Source organism: Rhinichthys klamathensis, unplaced genomic scaffold (genome assembly GCF_029890125.1).
Source record: "Rhinichthys klamathensis goyatoka isolate OS25496 unplaced genomic scaffold, OSU_Roscu_1.1 h1tg000076l_1, whole genome shotgun sequence".
In the NCBI taxonomy this organism is placed as follows: Eukaryota; Metazoa; Chordata; class Actinopteri; order Cypriniformes; family Leuciscidae; genus Rhinichthys; species Rhinichthys klamathensis.
Window position 1 is genome coordinate 2536843 of NW_026606618.1, and position 21078 is coordinate 2557920.

General features: G+C 38.1%; 2 protein-coding genes across 6 annotated transcripts in view; both read left to right on the forward strand.

Moving 5' to 3' along the window:
* The window catches only part of hipk3a (homeodomain interacting protein kinase 3a), a 41109-nt gene extending 28919 nt beyond the window's left edge, over positions 1–12190 (forward strand). The window contains exons 4-16 of one of the 2 annotated variants that reach the window (XM_056250899.1): positions 462–581; positions 727–813; positions 1126–1310; positions 1401–1560; positions 1660–1783; positions 2251–2372; positions 2518–2636; positions 2728–2889; positions 3130–3426; positions 3883–4029; positions 4124–4380; positions 6757–6887; positions 7652–12190. In XM_056250899.1, the coding sequence (XP_056106874.1) occupies positions 462–581; positions 727–813; positions 1126–1310; positions 1401–1560; positions 1660–1783; positions 2251–2372; positions 2518–2636; positions 2728–2889; positions 3130–3426; positions 3883–4029; positions 4124–4380; positions 6757–6887; positions 7652–8080 (2340 nt within the window). In that variant the 3' untranslated portion in view covers positions 8081–12190. The remainder of the gene's footprint in view (positions 1–461; positions 582–726; positions 814–1125; positions 1311–1400; positions 1561–1659; positions 1784–2250; positions 2373–2517; positions 2637–2727; positions 2890–3129; positions 3427–3882; positions 4030–4123; positions 4381–6756; positions 6888–7651) is intronic. The other variant, XM_056250900.1, reaches the window with a different exon arrangement.
* Positions 12191–13062: 872 nt separating this feature from the next.
* The window catches only part of kiaa1549la (KIAA1549-like a), a 48781-nt gene continuing 40765 nt past the window's right edge, over positions 13063–21078 (forward strand). For all 4 annotated transcript variants that reach the window (XM_056250894.1, XM_056250896.1, XM_056250895.1 and 1 more), the window contains exon 1: positions 13063–13642. In XM_056250894.1, the coding sequence (XP_056106869.1) occupies positions 13441–13642 (202 nt within the window). In that variant the 5' untranslated portion in view covers positions 13063–13440. The remainder of the gene's footprint in view (positions 13643–21078) is intronic.

The following is a 21078-nucleotide window of genomic DNA, read 5'->3' on the forward strand; positions in this document are numbered from 1 at the left end:
GTGCATATCAGAGCTGGTTTTGCTGGTTCTTGTCGATTGATGCTTTGTAACTTCTTGAAACGCTCTTTTTTTTTTTTCATCCTGAACATGCACAATCATGGGTGATATCTGTTCTTTTATAGTATTTGAAATATTTGTTCCTTCTGAATACATTTGAGCCATATTTATCTTTCGTAAGCACTAGGGTTGTGATACAAATATACTTGTCAAGACAAAATGCCATTCTGAATGGTTCATTGGTATTTTGGCACACAATTCCCCTGCTTCATACCACTCATAGGGACCTGCCTATTCCTGACCAGCCTTATCTCGAATTACTTCCTCTTGGAATAGTGGAAAACTACCATCACCATCTTGTCATGCTTTGTAAATCAAAGGATTTTTGTCATGAAGGATTTTCATATGGATTTAGCTTTACTTGTTTTATCAGAAATCCACTAATATTGAAAACATCTCTGCAGATTCGTTACATCTCTCAAACTCAAGGGTTACCAGGTGAGCAGCTTCTGAATGTGGGGACGAAGACGGCCAGATTCTTCTGCAAGGAGTCCGATTCACCGTACGCAACCTGGAGATTGAAGGCAAGGGTCCATTTCTCATCCACTTAACCAGACATTGCTGTCATAAACAGCATAGCTCTCTGGATTGAGTTACTGTCTGCTCTGCTTAAAGTTTTGATGTGAATTTCTTATGTAATGACTTCAAACACACTTCCTGTTTCTGCAGACGACTGAAGAACATGAGACCGAAACAGGACTGAAGTCCAAGGAGGCGAGGAAGTACATTTTTAGCTGTCTGGATGACATTGGACATGTAAGACCTCATTAATCTTGCATCTTGTTTTTGCATATGAAATCAAGAAAAGTGTTTATCAAATAATATAAAAATATAATAATATAGTTAATACTATATTGTAATATATAATATTGCATATCATAATTTAATCATTAATAATAATATTAGTTTTGTTAATCATTTATTTTATACAATAATAATAATGACAGTTATTAATCGCATAACAGCAATAAAAAATATTATTATTGTATGTGGTAGAAGTAATGATAATAATTGTTTTTATTGTTTTAACGTATTTAAGTATTTGTATTTTTTCTATTAATTTATTAGGTGAATCTTGTGCTTAACATGGAGGGCTGTGACCAGTTGGCGGAGAAAGCTGACAGGAGAGAATTCGTGGACCTGCTGAAGATGATGCTGATGATTGATGCCGATCAGAGAATCGCCCCTTCAGATGCACTTAATCACCCTTTTGTCACTATGCAGCACCTGATGGATTTCCCCCATTGCAACCAGTATGTCCAGACATTTTTAATGGCAATTTCATGGACTGTTGTCTATTTTGTGTGGTCATTCTCGAGAAATCGTTTGCTTGTTTCCAACAGTGTCCAGTCCTGTTTCCACATCATGGATGTGTGTCACTCAAGAAGCATTTACGATACTCTCAACCGCAACAAAGCACCCCCACTCATGAAGCCTGTGACTCTTCCAAGTGCTCCAAATATCACTGTCGCCTTCAACAAAATGCCATCTGTCCACTCTCAGGTAAAACAGCATGCTCTGAAAAGTGCTCAGGGTTTAAGTGCAAGCAAGAAGACAACGACAGATTATTTCTGAGATTAATCTATTTACCTTTCCATTTAGACTCTGCCGCCGTCTGCTCCACCTGTGGTGCATCCTGGAATTCCCATCCAGACAGGAAGTTCCCAGTTTGGGTGTAACGACTCCTTTCAGCAGGCGCTCATTCTATGCCCTCCTGCTCTTCAAGGTACTGCATATTCACATTCTAGTGGGCTGCACATAATAATTTGAACTAGGGATGCACGAGGGCACTTTTAATCTTTAAAAAAATGTGTTAAAGAGTGCTTGATTGTAGGGAGCAACAATTTGGGCAAAAGTGTTGTGATTTATGTCAATATGACTATAAAATGATTAATTATAATTGTACTCTAAAATTAAATGACTATTGTTATTACTACTACTAATTTAAAATATTAAGCAAAATAATACATATTTCCATTATTTAGTAATAATAAATATTACAAATATTTCACTGTATAATAAAAATAAATATAATTTAATTACAATAATAATAAATAATTGTTTTACAATACAACTATAAAAATGACAATTCTTATATTTATGCTTGTCTTAATTTTTTCATTTTAAAACCATCAGGATTTTATTTTGGCAGAAACCACATGGAGACGTTAATTTGGTTGTTTGATTCTACAGGAATCCCTTCAAACCCAAATCAGCCGGGAGGATATTCGGTTAGAATGGAGAACACTCTTCCTCTGGTGACCCAAGCCCCAGCTATTCAGCCCTTACCCATGAGACCAGGAGTTATAGCACAAGTAAGTGCCTATTTCACAAGATACCGGGGAAAAATAATGGAAATCTGCCAAGGGTTGTTATCCATCTTGACGTACCAGTTTTGATATTTAACACGAAGCAAGATACATTACAAAGGTTCAGCATTGTCCTTTCTTGACCTTTCAGCAGCCGTGGTCCAACAGAACTCCACAGATCCTAGTGCCAGCTTGGCAGCAGGTCCCACCACCTGCTACGAGCTTGGCATCCGATACTGTCGTTGGACCGCAGAGGAGAGGAGACTGGGGGTAAGATCATCAAGAAGGAGCTGCGCCTTAAAAATCATGCGCTGACATGACCTCTTAAGCATTTCGGTGACTGTTGTTTTCTTTGTTAAAGGAAAGTGCGGCCACACAGCAGCCATTACAGTTCGGTGATGACCCAGGCTATTGTTCCCAGCCAAATGGCTGTGTCAGCCCATCAGCCTATAAACATTGGCATCGCTCATGTGGTCTGGCCTCAGCCTGCATCTAACAAGAGGAACAAACCCAGCCAGAACAGGTGAGCAACAGCCTACAGTCATTGGCAGGGTCTCAAAAAGCCTGCGAGATGCCTTGGCCTCTATTCGAAACTTATGATACTCTTGTTAGTTTAATTCGGTTTTGATTAAATGGATCCTTTTCACAGACTGTGACGCACTTCCAAAGCTATTAACATCATTTTATTTAGGTGAAAAGGATCCATAACATTTAGCCGAAGGGGAGAGTGGAGATAAATATATTAATTCTTGTTGCTTTTTAGGAGTATGAATGTCTCGCACTACACGGACACACAGCCCTCAGTGTGTCCGTCACCAAAGATGGCGAACAGGATGGCGAGTGCGGAGCAACAGCAGAGTTCTCCTGACAGAGCAGTGCAGGCCCAAGTGAAGCAGGAACCGGAGCAGGTGGAGGAAGAGGGCTGCTATAAGACAGCAGTGGCCAATCAGCAACGAGAGTCTATCATCATCAGAGAGTCGCCCAGTCCGGTGGTTAGCGTTATTAGTATAAGCAGCAGCACAGATGAAGAGGAACAAGCACAGAGGTGCTCTCTTAATAAGTGAGTTTAACCCTCAATATGTACTCACGTTTACAAATCAACATTCATCACCGTCCAAAAGTCATGTTTAATCAATTTAATGCATCCATGCTAAATAAAACAATAAATTCTTTCCAACAGAAAAGTAGTGTATATTCAGTATTCAGACCGGGGTGGTGTGAGTCTGACTTATGTTATGATTGGTTAATCTATTTGCAAGTAAACTAAGTAATTTGCATATAGAGCTCTTAAAGCTGCATAAGAAAATAATTCAGTGCGAGGTATTTAATGGTTATTTATGGCTAAATTATGGTGTAAAACATCTTAACTAACATTCTAGGTAGATTTCAGGGAAATAAAATGCTACTAAATAAAACACTACTAGAAAATATTGTCAGTTGTGGACTTTAATTCTGTTTAGCTTGCATGCATAATATGGCTCTTGTTGCTAAATTGAGTGGCATGTGTCTTTGACAGGTGTAAGGGCAGTCCAGAGTGTGAAGCATGCACAGGCTCTCTGAACATGGAGCGAGTGTGTTCCCTCAGCAGTCCTGATAGCAGTCTCAGCACCAGCTCCTCAGCCTCGGCACAATCCAGCCCTTCTCCATGCAAAAGACCCAGCAGGTATGGCATTTTATATTTAACACCAGTAGAACTGTGAGGTGAGGTTGAGTCTGTATGTATTTTGATGTTCTTTCCCTCCTGTGCCCTACTGCAGTATATCAGAAGATGACGGCCATGAAAGTGGGTGTGAAACAGTAGACGGCTCGCCCCCTTCAGACTCCTCCTTAGGGCCCCACGACAGCCCCTTCCCCGAAAGACATTTCCTGACCAATCAGAACCAGAACCAGGAACCCCAGGCCAGACGTGGACACCCTGACACAAGGCTGAATAAACCTGCGGTGAGGACCGTGGTGGTGCCGCCCATGAGAGTGCTGAACAATAACCATCATCCCAACAGTGAGCACCACACAGGTATGGACTGGCCATATGTTGAAGAATAACTCCAGTTGTAGACCTTCAGAAACATATAAAGTTTTAGTGAAACAGTAGTTGTTGCCTATGTTTTCTTGAAATAATGTTTTAGGTTTCATACAGGCTGTCGGTTATTACAGGAAATCATTTCAACTTGTCCTTTAGATTGAATAAAAGCAACACAAAATTTAACTGTTACTGTGGAAGTCTATGGGGCATTGAATTCATCTGAGCTGAAGCGTGTGTCATCTAAATCAACCTTTTATCTTTCCATGCTGTTAAAGTGCTACTAAAAGGTGTAATTCCTGCCAGTGGAGTTTGCTTCATGTAAACAATACTTTGCAGATAGCTACACTACCATTTAAAAAAAGAGTTGGTCATATTTTTTACAACTTTTTTTACCAATTTTTTTTTTTTACCAAAGCTGCTTTTATTTGATCAAAAATTCAATAAAACCAGCTTTTAAATAGTAATAATATTTGACAGTATTACTATTTTCTTTTTTAATGTATTTTAAAATGTAATTTATTCTTGTGATGCAAAGTTGTATTTTCTGCATCATTACTCTAGTCTTCAGTGTCACATGATCCTTCAGAAATCATTCTAATATGCTGATTTGCTGCTCAAGAAACATTTCTTATTGTCAATGTTGAAAACAGTTGTGCAGCTTCATATTTTTGTGGAAATCGTGATGCCTTTTTAATTTTTTTTTTAATTTTTCAATGAATTAGAAGTTCAAAAGAGCAGCATTTTTTTTTAATGGCAATGTTTTTAAGTTTAATGTGTCCTTGCTGAATATAAGTTACATTTAAAGAGTAAAAAAAAATTGAACGGTAGTGTATCTCATCTCCCTTTGTGTTATTTGTGTGTGTATTGTGTGTTTACTTTTACTTTACTAAAGTTTACTTTGCATGACATGAGTTTGGATTGGATTATAACTTTGCACAGACAAGCACTTTCTTACCCTTTTTGTAATAAAACATAATGGCCTGGTTTCACAGACATGGCTTAGACTAAACTAGAATTAGGCCTGAGTTCAATTGGGGTATTTAAGTAGCTTTTAAATATGTGCCCTAGAAAGAAAAAAACATTACTGGTGTGCATCTTGAGACAAAACAATGGCAAGTTGATTTCAGTTAAAACAGCTCAAACATGCATTTGAGTCTAAGACTAGCTTAAGCCTTGTCTGTGAAACTGGGGGATAATGTAAAAAAAAAGAAAAGAAAAAAAGAAATGTTAAACTTGTATCCTAGTGCTATGCTAAATAGACTTCCGTTGTATGTGCACAGTGCATTACAACAAACAAGTTTTGTACTAAATGAAGGATGGCCAAAATAATTTTCTGTGCCATCATACCTCAAGAAACTAAATAGAAAATAGCTCAACTTTTGTCAAACCTGTAATGGTCCTTTGTCTTGTGCAGGTTCAATGTACAACTGTTTCTTGAAGTGCTATTTGCATCCCATTTACATCCACAGCTCAGATTTTTACATGGCTGCGTGGTAAAAATATAAACCGACTTGCTTCATTCCGTACTGTTGAACTGTTGCTGTTTTGTGAAATTGTTTTTGTGTGGTATACAGACTGGTTTCTCTGAATGGACTTTTTTCCAGTCTAAAATTGGGCTATTAATACAAAGTTCCTTCTGCACAACCAGTTTTTTTTAGTGTGGTCACAGCCAATGTCTACTTTACAGGTCATAGGAGAGAAACAGGAAGTTGTCACAGAGGCTATCGCAGGTGATTATGGGTATAACGTGCACTGCGACCCTGTGTCTTGTGCGCGACATCCCAGTGTTGAGTGACCCTTTCGGTTTGAGCTTCCTCTCCCATACCTGTGATCTTTTCATTCCTGTATTCATTTTTACTCTGCGTGTTGACTGCCCTAAATTTCTTTACTTGTTTTTGGAAAAACAATTCCCGGCCTCCCCCTTTCGTATCAAAGCATATCTTTCCTGCTTCCTAGATGGAGCCAATGCTTTGTTTTCAACGCATGCTATGAAAGAAATATTGCTGGAGTGGTAAACTCTTTCAGAAGCTTCTCATGGCACGTTACCGTTTTGGGGTGTCCATGGAAAGTTTGAGGAGAGTTTCTGTTTTAGATACATTGCTATCTAAGTTTATTTATAAGTTGGTAGGTCCTCAGTTTTTATTTTTTTCAACCTCAAAGTTTGTACTTGTTTTTTTTTCTAATGTTTAAATCACTTTCTTGTAAACAGAACGTCAGCCAATTCAGTTCGTACAAGTTGCAGTTCTTGTGCCAAACTGCAAATGTTAATTTCTATTAGCTGAAGTTTTGCATTTTAATTATCCTCCTTTCATTCTATCCCTTTTATCTATTGATCACTCATTTTTTGGTCTTTTCTGCTTTCTGCAGTCTTCGAATCCTCCTGCCAGTCCAGAGGTCGCTGCGGCCCAGGACGACTGAGCCACCTTTCCACGCCCACGCTGCCCCGCCAGCAGAAACTGAGCTCTTCATTCCAGCCACAGCCGCTAGGCTTTGGCCAGGTCTGTCGGTTTTAACTCTCTTTGACTTCTCTCGGTAATACTGTACAAATTGAAAACGTAGAGAAAAGCTCTGTAGATTATACTAAATTAATTATTTAATTAAAATAAACATTGTGAATGCTGATGTTGAATGAAACCATACACTGAGTCTGTTCCAAAACATTTTTTTAGTTCCCAAACAGTACATGGATTCAAATGTTTTGCTTTTTATTTAAGATTCAGTTAAGGACCTTATGAAATCCAAAATTGACATTTTGTGTCTTTTAGTTTGTCTGGTAACTATTTTTTAAACAAACAAAAAAGCATATTTTTTACATATCTAAATGTACCAAAAAATATTGATGACTCATCCTGTGCTACACAGATTTGTCCAACCAAATGCTTTAGAATGAGTGTCCCAACCACTAATAGTGCCTGCAATTGACTACCAAGTATTTAATACAATTTTTAAAAAATGAGCCACCCAACTTCCTATTTTAAAGTCAGCATGAAATGTTACCCTATATATTTAGTAAATGCATGTTATAGATTTTTATTGTGAATGTTTGTCCCTGCATGTTTATTTAGTTGACTTTTTTGACTGTAATTTTCAATCAAAATGTCTACACAATCTTCCAGTAAAAATATCTTCTCTCTGGTGACAAATGCTAGACTTCTCTAATTTAGTCCGCTTTAATAGGAATTGTCCAAACTGGGAAGTTAATGAAGTTGATATTTAAAATGTTGGAACAAAATTGACATTGTTTTGTTTCGTCCCCGCTCAGGTCCAGCATTACGGCTCTTGCCACAAGGAGTGGAACGGCAACTACCGGCAGCCGCGCAGACCGCAGGCCTTCATCCCACCCACGGTGCACGGCCACACCTTCCCGCTTCCCCATGGCAGCCCCACACACTCGGCCGGCCACCCACCACCTCCCGCCCTCCTCTCCTATCCACCTTCCGCGCCCGTGGCCCACCTCTTGCCTTCACCGTGCCCACCACCGGGCCCTCGGCCCGTCTTGCAGCCTGCCTACAGCCTGGTGCACCACCAGGGCATCAGCGTAGGCATCAACCACAGGCTGCTGCCCTCCCCCACCCTGCTTCCGCAGGGCCAGTTCAAAGCCCTCTTTCACCCGCACTCCTATGTGGCGTCGCCCGTCTACGCAGGCTTCCCCCTCAGCCCCAGCAAACTCAGTCAGTACCCATACATCTGAGCTGGAGCCCGCGGCAGCCACGCGCACGCAGCCGGCACTGAGCCGCGACATCTTTCTTTTCATTTCCTTTCCTTATAAAGTTTGATGATGATGCAAATCAAGCTTTACAGATATCATGGAGAATAAAACAAACAAATGGATGCGTGAGCGAGTGTGTGGATTGAACACAACTCACTTTTAATGTGTTTTTGCACATTTGATACAACAAAATCCCTAGTCGTGAAACCCTCGGCAGAGGGCCGCAGCAGTTCCCCTAGGCTATTTTTCGATATTGCCTTCTGACGTGTGTAATAGACACAGTGACTCTCGTTCAAGCCATCCCTGTCTCCAGTGTGCGTGCGAGTCCCCCTTGTGGTGACCCGGTGTTACCTGTCTGTATTTTTCCGTAGTAGCCCCATGCTCTTCAGTGTTAAGTCTCTCTCTTTTAGACCGGTGTTGAAAAGGTTCTGTCACACTGCATGTCTCTGCATGGGCAAAAACCAATGTTGGACTTCAAAAAGGGGGAGGGGGCTTTTCACCCTCTGTGTATATGTTGTAAGACTTGCTGCATTGAATCCTTGGGGTTCAATAAACAGTGCCTTAAAATACATGTTGTTGCAAGTTACCCCGAGTCCTACGTGCAGTCATGCGTGTACCGGACTGCAGCACTTGAAACATTTTCAATCGTTATTTGTGATTTTTATATTAGGGCTGTTTCATAGATCTTTTAGTTTTGTTTTGTTTTTCGAGCTTGGTGCATTTGTGTATTCGTTGACTTGCATAATCTCTACTTCGGTGTCATTTATCATTATTTAATTAATCTCTTAGGCTCTCGACAGGAGTTTTTGTTCGGAAAGCGGCTTGGGTGTCCAACCAAACACGCCCTAATGGGTCTCATGTTTAAAACCGTCAAAATCTCACCTGATTGGCTATTTACGCCTGCCGAATGCATGATCAGGCTCATGATTTGACCTTTTGTACAGGGCGAAATGTGTTGTTTAACGCCTTAGATGATTTGCGCATTATTCTGAAGCGATAGTCCTTTTGCGTGTGGTATTTACAGGTGGATGTATTACGCTGAGTGGTAGCAGAGTTCGATTTTTCGAGTATAACGTGCTTCGCCGTAGCAGAGGCCGATGAACTATGTATAGAAACGTTTGAGTACTTTCATATTTGATAATCTGTTTCTAATCTAATAGTATTTACACTGTTTAATGAAACTGCAATACAATCCATAGTTTTCGGGGTGTGTTTTTCGTTTTCTTTCCATCAGTTCTATGTTAATTTTTAGAGTTAGAAGTGTTATCGGTGTTGGACTTGTATCAGCAGATAGCTCTTTGATGATGTTGTATGGTTTCATGTTTGCTTTGTGCAGAATTATTCAGTATTGAGTATCCAACTGTAAAGTCTATCATTGCTGGAGTATTCAGTGCTTTATAAGACGAGAGTTGATCGTGTGCAATTTTCTTTATAGATGCATGTGAAAAGATTGGATTTTGTATGCCCTCTCTCACCATTTAATTGCTTTTTTTGACGCTGGCTGTTTTTATTTCATACATTCCGTCAGGGAGAAATAGCTTTTTTTTTCTGTGTGAATTTCTTTTCTTTTCTTTTTTAGATTTGAGTTTTTCATTAGGTGCATTCTTTCATAATGATGCTTTCGCTACACCAAAGACAGTAATTCTTTTCTTAAGCAGAGTAGCTACTGTTTTAGCGTAGACCTCGAACGTAGTGTAGTTGAGGCCGTATTTAACAGAAAAATCTATGTAAAAATGTTGAGGTTGATGTTTAGCTTTTTCGGGCAAGTTATGACTGTTTCATTTATTCTTGAATGTATCATAGATAAGCTGCTATATACTGATTGCCACTTCATAATAGCTGTGAAATTAGATGATTAACTTTGTTCTTAGCCTTCTTATTTTTATATATGTCTAATTACCTTGAAATAGAAGTGAGATGATTTTTTTTTTCCGTTTGTTTGTTAGTTTGTTTTGGGTTTTACCGTACTGACTGGCATCAGAAGCATTTTAATGCCTCTCTCTGTTTTGCTTTCTTTTTTTGAAGTGTCATTGTAACTACTGTATTGCAAGTAATGGAGATTTGGGTTTTTGTGTGCGTGGGTTTTGTATTTTACGTTTCGTTTGCATCAGTGTTTTATCTGTTGTTATCTTGGGGCTAATCTTACGTATTAGATGCATATTGGTGTATATCTATCTTAGTACGTATATTTGCATTTTGTTAAAGCATAGCTTGCAGGATTGATTTAACTTTTTGTTTTGATTTGTTTAAATTCTGTATTCAATGACCCACTCATCTCACCATTTCAAAATATTAATTTTAGTAATGCTATTAGCACTTGATACGTTTGATAAGCTAGACAAAATGTAGGGCTGGGCAAAAAAAAAAAAAAATCGCATTTGGGCGTCTCATCTTAACTACAGTGCTTAGAATTTTGATTTGATTTCATTTTCCCCCTTATTATAATTTTACATTGAAATGCACACAAAAAGGTGTATCAGGTATATTCATGTATTAAGAAATTGAAAAAAACACACCACACGATACAGAATGCACGTTTTGCTTATGTTTTAAGGCGGACTGTTCGCTAACTCTGAAAACCAGGAGTTGTTAGGGCACCCATTCTCATTTTGTGGGCGATTCTATATAGGTGTGTTCATTCTCGCACCGGTCCCTGCTCTTAAAAGCGAGCGACACTGCTTTAGTGCCTTTGAAATGTGCTTCAGACCTTTATATCCCTTTTTCAAACACTGCCTGCCAGCCTCTTCCTCGCTTTCATGCTTGACCGAGGGATGAAAGTGTAACTGCAGTGTTTGATAGTCATAACTGAAGTGCTGTTACCGACCAGTTGCTCAAAAGTAGATCGTAATCCTGTTGGATGTTGATAACCTGATAACCAATAGCGAGTGTAACTTGATACTCATGCAATGCAGTAATCACCTGTAAGGTGAAAAATGGATGTTTGTTTCTCAAAATCGTGGAAAGGAAATCCAATCATGCTTGATTAATTTATATTTTTATGACCAACAACAGCAGCAAAACAATAATGAAATGATATCAGGGATTGTTGTTATTATTATTATTATGCTGACTAAACGCCCAAGACACGGTTTTCTTGTATTTGGGAAGCTTTACATGATACACTGTGAATGTAAACCACCATTTGTAAAGTAGAATGAACATTGCCCTTTGTTTCACAGGACGTGATCAGAATTTATTGCTTTAGCATAGCCGACTTCATGGAGATACAGTCCAAAATATGGTGTTGTACCTCGCATTATGACCCTATATTTTACATTTAGCATGTAGCACTAGAGAATAGAGATGAGTACTAAATTGCTACTCATGCGCACATCATATGAATTCTTTTCATTAATTGACTGCAAGTAAACATTCTCGAAATGTTTTACTTCTAACAAGGTCTACCAACCTAATAAGAGTGAAACTTGGCGTAAACGTGAAGGACAGAGGGATCTGCAAACGAAACTAAAGTTGAAATGTCTTTGAAACTCCCAAACCAAACAGTTTTTGCTTTCTTTGATTCCTGTTTTTTTTTTCTTTTAGATCTTCTTGTACAGTTAATTCAGGGTCCTTGTATTTGTCATATGTGCTACTGTGTAACACTTGCCGTAGGATTTGGGTTGGATTGCTTTAGATCTATTTTTAACTCCTCTGCAGATTATATTTTAGTAAAAGTTAAATCTCACTGCAAGTTATCGGATAATATTTAGACTTAAGAGCAAACAGACTTGATTGACTAAATCTGAACTGTTACTGTTTTCATATTTGTACATTTTTTTGTGGCTTTCTGATTTCTGTTTGCTTTTGATTTCTATGCTACATTAGTTTGCCATGTAGCCACTGCACTGTGCAATATTCACTATATGAGGACTGGGAATCTTTTTTGTTTTGTTTTTTTGATGTAATGTCTCTTACAGTTTGCGGTCGTATTTCTCTCTAGTTCTCAGTGATTTATATGTGACCAAGCCTTATGTACTTTGTCACAGAAAGCGGGTTTTCCTGGTGACTATTGGTGAGTGTCAAATTAAAGAAATTATGGTGTATTGTCAAAATTCACTTTGAATTAAAATATATATTGCTGCGGGCACACAATGTTTGTTTGTCTTTATTTAAAGAAATCTTTAAGACAACTGAGAACATGAAGAATGTGATATGTTCTTAGCTTGATGCATGCTTTTTTTGTTGAAAACACTTGTTTAAAATTTCTTATCACAAATAAGATTATCTTCTGAAGATTATATTTAAATGTCTATTTACATCATTGTTTTTATACTATTTTAATTCTAAACAAAAATATAATCTTGTACCAGGCCAAAAAAAACGAACAAAAAACCTAAGTTTGAAACTGACGAAATTGCGCCATCATGCGGATGGAATCACACATTTTGTATGACGTTTTATATCGTTGCTTCCGGTTGTTATGTAACAGATAGGCCTACTTATAAGTAGCCTATACAAGGACATTTATTCTGCTAAAATCTCTTTAGTAAGTACACATATTTTAATACCCGGTTATTTATTTGCAAATCAAATTATTGCTGCAATTCCCTTACATCGTCCACTTTTTAGTTGAGTATAACACGTGTAGGCCTATATTTTAACTGTAACATTTAACTTAACAGATTGTTGTTAACGTTATTTTAACTATGACATGAGTTCAAAATTAACTTTGAAACTGTCAACCCCTTGCTTTATAGACATATATCAATGCTATAAGATTACATATTAGTTTAATGATAATTTTGCTTTAGATATACGGTGCTATTTTTTTTTTACCACTTAAAGGCAGTATAAAAAAGTCTGGTAATATATAAAATCCAAAGGAATTTCGTAGAATTTCCCACAACAGCAGACAGCATGATGTCGATGGACAATGTTTGCATTGGCCTATCCATGAGCAGCAGTCATCCTCATGTAAACCCAGCAGAGGTCGTCTTCCTCTTGTTCATCAGTCCTTATAACGCGCCTGCCTCATCACCAGTTTGCCTGCATACACTCGCTTGGAGACGCGGTCTTTTTTCCCAATCAAAAGCAGCCGATTTTCCGTCGCAGCATCATTAATATAATAGCGGGATTATAGGATTGACGCTCATGGATTCCTATGCTGAATATTCGTTTCATGAAGCGTGCTAGATAACCTGCTGTTATAACGCGCGGGTGATTGATGTGGTGGTCACGGATGATTCTGAATGCGCTTTGCAGACGCATCGCCTTAAAGTTTCAATGCTGACATAGAGCAGAAAAACAGTGGAGAGAAGACCTCAGTCTAAGGAACTGTAAAGGATAGATCAAATGTCTTTTTCGGGACCTTTCGGCCTATTGCTGAATTTATCTCTAGCCCGATGGCCCCAAGAAATGCGCGTAACGATTTCTACATTTTGGGCTCCAATAGCGGGAATGGCAACGCTGGAACCCAAGGCATGTCGGACTGGATAGGCTTGTCCTTGTGCCGAAAATATGTTGACCTGCACGGTGTGTGGACCAAGTGTCTGATATCTGTTGGAATTACATTGCTCCTGGTTCCGTCCATATTTGCCATAAACGGTGAGATATTTTTGGGTTATTTTGTGGACAACCTGTTTGAGTGTCCAGCTTCAAAACCTTTCTAAAAAAAGGTGTTGTGTTTTTATGTTTAATTTGAATGTTCTGAAACGGCACGTTTGGATTTCGAATCATTTCAAACGAAGTATTGTTTGGAGGTTAATTGTTAAACGCAATGCGGAATAAAAACTCGGTCTTATGAAAACCTTATCACATTAAAATACAGACCATATACTATTTGTTTAGATATTAACCACTTGTGTGTTTGTTGTTGTGTCTGTTTTCTGTGACCGTGAACAAAACAGACACAGCAACAGCTCTCAGACAAAAACAAGATGCAGGTAGCCGTAGCCCTACATCACTCTATCTAATCTAAAGCATTGTGTATAAACAGCATGTGACGTCTGACCAGGGCATTCAGTGCTGCAGTGCTGTGGTCTGTCGCTCCTCAGACGTTTTCATTCATTTTCAGTTCTTGGTGATTTTGCGCACTCGCAAAAATCACCAAGTGGCTGAGGTGAAGGAATTTGGAGATTGTGATTCATCTCGAATCTTTTGATTAGGATACAAAACGCTTCACGGATTCGTTCAATTACGTTTTCTGCAGGTTACTTCGATTTGCTAAAAGTTCGAGAACGAGATGGCTGATTCGTTAATATCTTTTACAAACAAGATGGGATATTTTGTTCATTCAGTTCGTTCCTAAACGAAATGTTTTTTTAATTCAGTTTGCTATCAACAACAAAAATACAATATTGTATATGTCTATGTAGACATATAAAATATTGTATTTTTTATGTCTATGGTTGACAAACGAGATGTATTGTTTATTTAATTAGTTCACGAACGAGATGCTTCAGTGAAGGGATGTAGGACTATTTATTCAGTAGCCAATTAAATATCTCCTTTACAGCCCGCACTCGAATTCTATTGGTTCCTGTTATAATTAGTCTTTAAATGGAGGAAAACAGTCACTTGGTTCAAGGTCAGTATTCCTGGGAAGTTCGTATTTACTAGTTTTACAAATAATTTACTATTTGTGTTTACTAGGTGCGTTCAAGTCACTTTCATCGGTGCAAGATGGCGGCGTGCCTTCTCTTAACTACACAAGGTTTTGAAACTCTACTTCTAGAAAATGAAGAAAGTGCATCAGTTGTGTTTTGCTTTTAAACGTTTTTTTTTTATATATATATATTTATTTATGAAGCCCGTGTAAACTTTATCGTTATTGTTATTACAATGCTATTATATTTTGTTTAGGGAATTTATTTTGTTGTAAATAAAAAGTCTGACAATGTCACCGTTAAAGGGATAGTTCACCCAAAAATGAAAATTCTGTCAGTAATTACTCACCCTCATGTTGTTCCAACCCCGTAAGACTTTCATTCATCTTCGGAACACAAATTAAGATATTTTTGATTAAATCTGAGAGCTGGATCACTCCTCCATAGGCTTCTTAAGGGATCGAAACTTGCCGGCCCAGAAAAGTTATTAAAGACATCGTTAAAATAGTCCAAGTGACTACAGTGGCTCAATCTTAAGTTTATCAAGCGACGAGAATACTTTTTGTGCAAAAAAAAAAAAAAAAAAGAGACTTTATTCAACTATTAATTTCCTTCTCTGTAGGCCTCGAGTTAGTTCACGTAGTGTAACAGCGCAAAGCTTCTGTGTTGTATGTCACACGCATCACACACACGACCAGCGTCGGCCAATAGTTGAGCCTACGTCTATATTTAAAATGAGTCGTATAACATCGGTTTATGGAAAAGCCGTCATTTCGCAATAGTTTTTTATCGACGACATTTAGAAAATATCGCAAAGTTCTGCGCAAATCTGTAATGGAAACCAGGCTATAGACAGACACGCCCCCAACTCGTAAAGATCGGGGCTTAAAGAAAATCCCGAGCTTCCCACTCGTATTTACGACTTTGTGGTGGCGTTCGTGTGCGCTGAACACAATCTTTTCGACATGACTTGACGCACCATAACACTTGTTTGGTTGTTTGGTCTGAACTTGGGTTAAATTCTACCTTCTTTTTCACATTGTTATTTTCATTTCTGGGTCTAAACCACTGAACATGAGTATCAACGTAAGGACAGTGAGTAGGCTACTAGCGGTTATGTTTTTGTTGTGCTGACAGTTCTGAAAAAATATACGTCGTCACGACACTTCCATGATTTAGAACGGATTGCTTTCATATAAAATGTGAAGTTGCGAACCATACCCAAGACGCATTCATACCAAATGACAGAACGTCAAACGGACTCTAGTGTGCCATGTGAACAAAAAAGTTGAGTCCGTATATAAATATGAGAACAATTCCATTCAATAAAATGTTTTCTTTGGGGAACCATAAACGGTTCTTCTATGGCATTATTGTGAAAACCCCCTTTTGGAGCCTTTATTTTTAAGAGTGTAAAGTTCTGGTTATCACAGCTGTTATATTTTATGGATTTTTTTTTTTTAAATTGAACTAGTGAATGGTGCAACTGATCAAGAAGCAAGTATTCTAGAGAGAGCCATATAATAATGATACAACTTGATTTTCAGTCCATATCAGTGACAGTAGCCAAGTAGGTTGCCTTCTGGTGAAATATTTTTTGTTGAATGTGTTCCTAATATTCTTGACCTTTGACCCCATCACACTGCAGATGTTTTCCTCCTGAAAATGATACTGGAGTGTTGAAATGTCTGGTACATCAACATGGCACTTTCAATTCCAACCGTGTTCTCTATAAATGCTGCAATGTATCAGTAGCCTGTGCCTGAGGACCAGAAGGACATTTAAACAAAAAAATGATTTAATTTGTGCAAACAAGTTCAGCGTTGATGATGTGAACTCGCTCCGGGCACGATGGCCCTTCTTAAACATCTGAAATACAGATATCGAAAAAAGCAGATTAGATTTTCTAAAGCTAGAATTACAAGATAAATACATTTCTAAAGCTAGAATTACACCAGATTAGTTTTATGTGGGCACGCAGACATGCGTCAGTCTGGACCATAGGCTTAATACACAGAGGTAAAGAGCCTATGCCTTCTCATTCATAAAACTGCTATTGTCCTTGTTGGCTTTGAGCTGGGTCTATGGCGCATGGCCAGACACACTTGTGGCTTGCTGAGGATGAGGCATCTCTCCTCAATGCCCCTACAGTGATGATTCTGCTAGTCAACAGGAGCCTGCTGTGCTATGTTGCCATGGGAACTGATCTACTTTTTTTTTTGACCAGAGTGGAAAGAGTGAGTGTATTACCAAGAATGACAGTGATGAACTGCTCCGTTTGCTTTTCAAAGGCCTTTTTGCGGCCTCAGACCTGCAGTGACTGGATTCAGCAATTAGTTAAACCTAACTACACTGGATTCATGCTTTAATTGACTATTTTATGGGGATGCGCGTTGTCACTTGTCAGTAGAAAGGTTGTGTGTAACACGGAACCAAAGCCAAGTTTTAATGGAGTAGGCATAGTGTTTTTCCACCCGTGCTGTGTGTGTAATTATTATAACTGGAGAAGCAGGTCTCTCATTGCTCTTTAAGAAATCTGTGGTGGTTTATTCTGTAACGCACATTATAAAACCTGGACTAGTCAAACATCCCATCAAAACGTTTGAAGCATCTTTGCAAAAACCCATCTGTTCTCCCTCAAGAAGGGAGCTGCATAAAAAAAAACATGCTATGATGACAACTGCGGGAGTCTTTGATTCACAGCCATGTACGGTTGAAATGACTGAGAACAAAGGGGAGAGCTTTTTACATTGTTAATACTGCCATTAAAATGGTAGAAAGACTTTAGGTTGAAAAAAATGATGACATCACTGTTGAAATATTGATATGGTTAAAGACGAGGTTGGCATAATATTATTATGTATTTACTAGGGCTGTCAATCGTTTATAAAATGTAATCGGATTAATTACATCATATACTGATTAATTAATCAAAGGAATTGCATATCAACATTTGCTGAGAAAGTCCTCATATCAAGATCATTTAAAGACATTATTGTGTAATTATTACATTACAAAAAAATGGCTTTAGAAATCAATATATTGTTTATTTTTATGTCATGCAATGCATTTTTCTATGAATAAGGCTGAAATTATTTACACAAAGAATGGAGAGTATGTTAAGCTATTTGGGTTATATTAAAGGTTAGTTCACATAAGAATGAAAATTCCGACATTAATTACTCGCCCTCATGTCGTTTCACACCCGTAAGACTTTCGTTTATCTTCGAAACACAAATGAAGATATTTGTAATGAAATCTGAGAGATTTCTGTCCCTCCATTGACAGTCTATGCAACTACCACTTTGACACTTCAAAAAGTTCATAAAGAGATCGGTTTAGTCCAAATTTTCTGAAGAGATTTGCTCACTTTATATGATGAACAGATTTAATTTAGGCTTTTATTAACATATAAACATTTATCAACCATAGCATAAAGACTTCCGCAATAACCAATGAGGTTCATTCATGTGTGTTACGCAGCACGTTTGAGCTTCAGCAAGAGGTTTGTTCTCGCGAGCCGGTTAAAAGACGCAGATCAGTAAAACGAAAAAAAGTGCTAGGTCTAGAGACAACGTATGTTGAACTTATTTAAAATGAAGCTCTGCGTTTTTAGAATGCAGTGCCATGCGTGAGACGCAAGCGCAATGGTTAATGACGTTCGTCTCAGATTAAAAAATACTTTTACTATAAATATGTTAGCCTTACTATTATGTATAAGCAAGTGTGCTTCAAAACAATGACAAAATTTGCATTTAGAAGATATAAGCGTTCTAAACTTGCAGTCTCTCATTTCCACCAAAATGCATCAATAATTTTGATGACATCACTCTGCACTTCAGCTTTCATCAGATTTTCTGTCCAATCAAATGCTCTCTAGAATCTAAAGCGTCCCGCCCCCTACATTCTAAATAGACGTTGCAGCCGAAATCGGTCACTTGTTCACGCATTTACTATTTTCTACATGGTGAATGGCACATAGTGCACTATATAGGGGATAGGGAACAAGTACACAGTCTGCGCGCACAGTCTGCTCCGGTACAGAGACACGATAGCACAGAACGGATCATATGCGCGCAAGTCGGCACAGACCAGAAAGCGTATCGGACCCATTTGAATTCTGCACAGAAGATTAGGACGAGAAACGGTTATGGTGTTCACACCGAACGCGAATAGAGCGTCAAATACACGTCTATCACGTCTAGTTAGACGCTTGAACATTCGCTCGAGTTCAAATTTTTCAACTTGCGCGGAAGACATTCGCGGCAAACGCGTCGCCCAATTCGCGTCATTCGCAACGCCCGGCGCGAATGATGCGTCTATTCGCGTCTTTGCATTGACTTTGTATGTAATCCACTCGCGCAAATAATTAAATTCGCGTTCGGTGTGAACACACCATTAGAGATCAGGAGGAAACTGCGGCTTTAGCGAGCTCAGCGGCTCTGGCCGAACTGTGATATAAACTAAACGCTATTGGCTACTTTTAAAAAGGGGAGGAGCTGTTCGACATGTCCCACCCGTCTTCCTGTTTCAGTGGAAATTACATCAACACATTGAATAATGCTGCACATTGAATAAACCCTTTAATTTAATAAGTTTGATACTACTAATAATTAAATAATAATATTTTGATTCATTATTATTAATGATAAAAATAACTAACAATTAATAAATGATATAAATAATTTGAACAAACCCCTAACCAGAATGTTGGAGCATTTTTTTTTTTATGGCTAAGGCTGTTATTATCTAGAAAAGAGTGTATGCTAAGCTATTTAGGTTGAATTCATTGCAGAAGTTAAATACTTTTATAAATAATTAATTAAAGTAATAATAATAACAATGGTTATTTGATTCATTATGATTGATAATATAAATGACTAATTATTCATAAATATTAATTGTTCCAGAATGTTGAAGGAATTATTTCTTGGCATTATTTCTCATAATGGCTTGTTAAATTCCACACAGATGTCAAACTCTATATATGGTCAGTGAATAGCATCAGTGAAGGTGAAAAACCTACATAAAGAGCACGGTTGTATTACTCTAAACCCTTTTAAGCCTTTTGGCTTGTCTTTTAACCATCCATTTTGTTAGTCTTTACACACTCCATAGAATTACATTAGAGCCAACTTTGTTAGCACCAGGATTCTTTCCAGAGGATCAAAGCCTGCCAGGAAAAAGATGCATCACACCACAACTAGTGTTGAAATGCTGAAAATATCATATTTGAACTAGTAGACGTTTGGCGTCTCAAACAGAAACACAATTACAGTTTCCAGTAGGACAGGATTCAGTCTTCGTAATGCGTATTTCTCTCAGTCTAATTACTGCCACTAGAGTCCTGAACCAGTTAATTATCTGCTGATGTCAGCGATGACCAAAGCAGCCGATCTGCTTCCCTGACTGACCGCTTTCACAGCTGACATGTTCCCATTTCCGACAATTCCATGCTTCATTAGTGAAACAGCCCATGTGAAAGTTGATTATGTCGAGTCTGAGGCGCTCACTCTGTTTCCATATATACAAAAGGTTATTTTCCTCCTCCTTCATTCTTTTTTTGGCACAGTTTGCTAATAGCCTTGCTGCTGGGCCCAAGCTAATTTATGCGGGTGCTAAAATCCATAACCCCAATTCGACATTACTCTGTCGTTATAACAAATCTATAGTATGTTCTTCTATATAACACTACACCAAAAGGTGCTTTTTGCCCCTTGCCTGGGACAAACTTATACATATAATGCTGTTTTGTTTGTGGTAGTTTTATGAAATAACCGCCACATTGCAGCTATGAGTTCAGCAGCGACAACAGTGACCGTGTCATGATGAATGATCAGTACAGAGCTTTGACAAGCCGTTTGCAAACAGCTCATCTCCAGAGATGAATGACTTCAATCAGGGTGCCCACCATCTCCTCCATCTTATGATGTGGTATGTGGATTCAGGAGCTTTGGAGCAAAAATGTTTAGAAATTGCTTTCCTTGGCAGTGTTTTGGATAATTCTTTATAATATGAAATATATAGGTGAGTATCCAGATCACTTGATAATGTGGTCATACTTACACTTTTGGGAGTGTTTTCTTAGACTCCGATTGAAATGTAGGCCTGGACTACCATAAATGGAACTTTATTTTGAAATCTCATTAATGATATCTCTGACAGCATTTATTCAATAACAGTTTTTTATATTATTATTTTTTGCATTTTCTTAACAGCTTCTGGATGTATTTGGTAGCCTATATAACAGTATAATATAATATTCCACTTCCAGCATTGGATCTGACAACATTTATTGCATAACATAATTCATTTCTGTTGGGATGGACGATATATCGGTTCCAAATTGGTTATTGGCCGATATTATTTATTCCATTTAACACTCACTTAAAAGTTCATCTCTAAAAATGCTACACTCTATAAAAAAATGCTGGG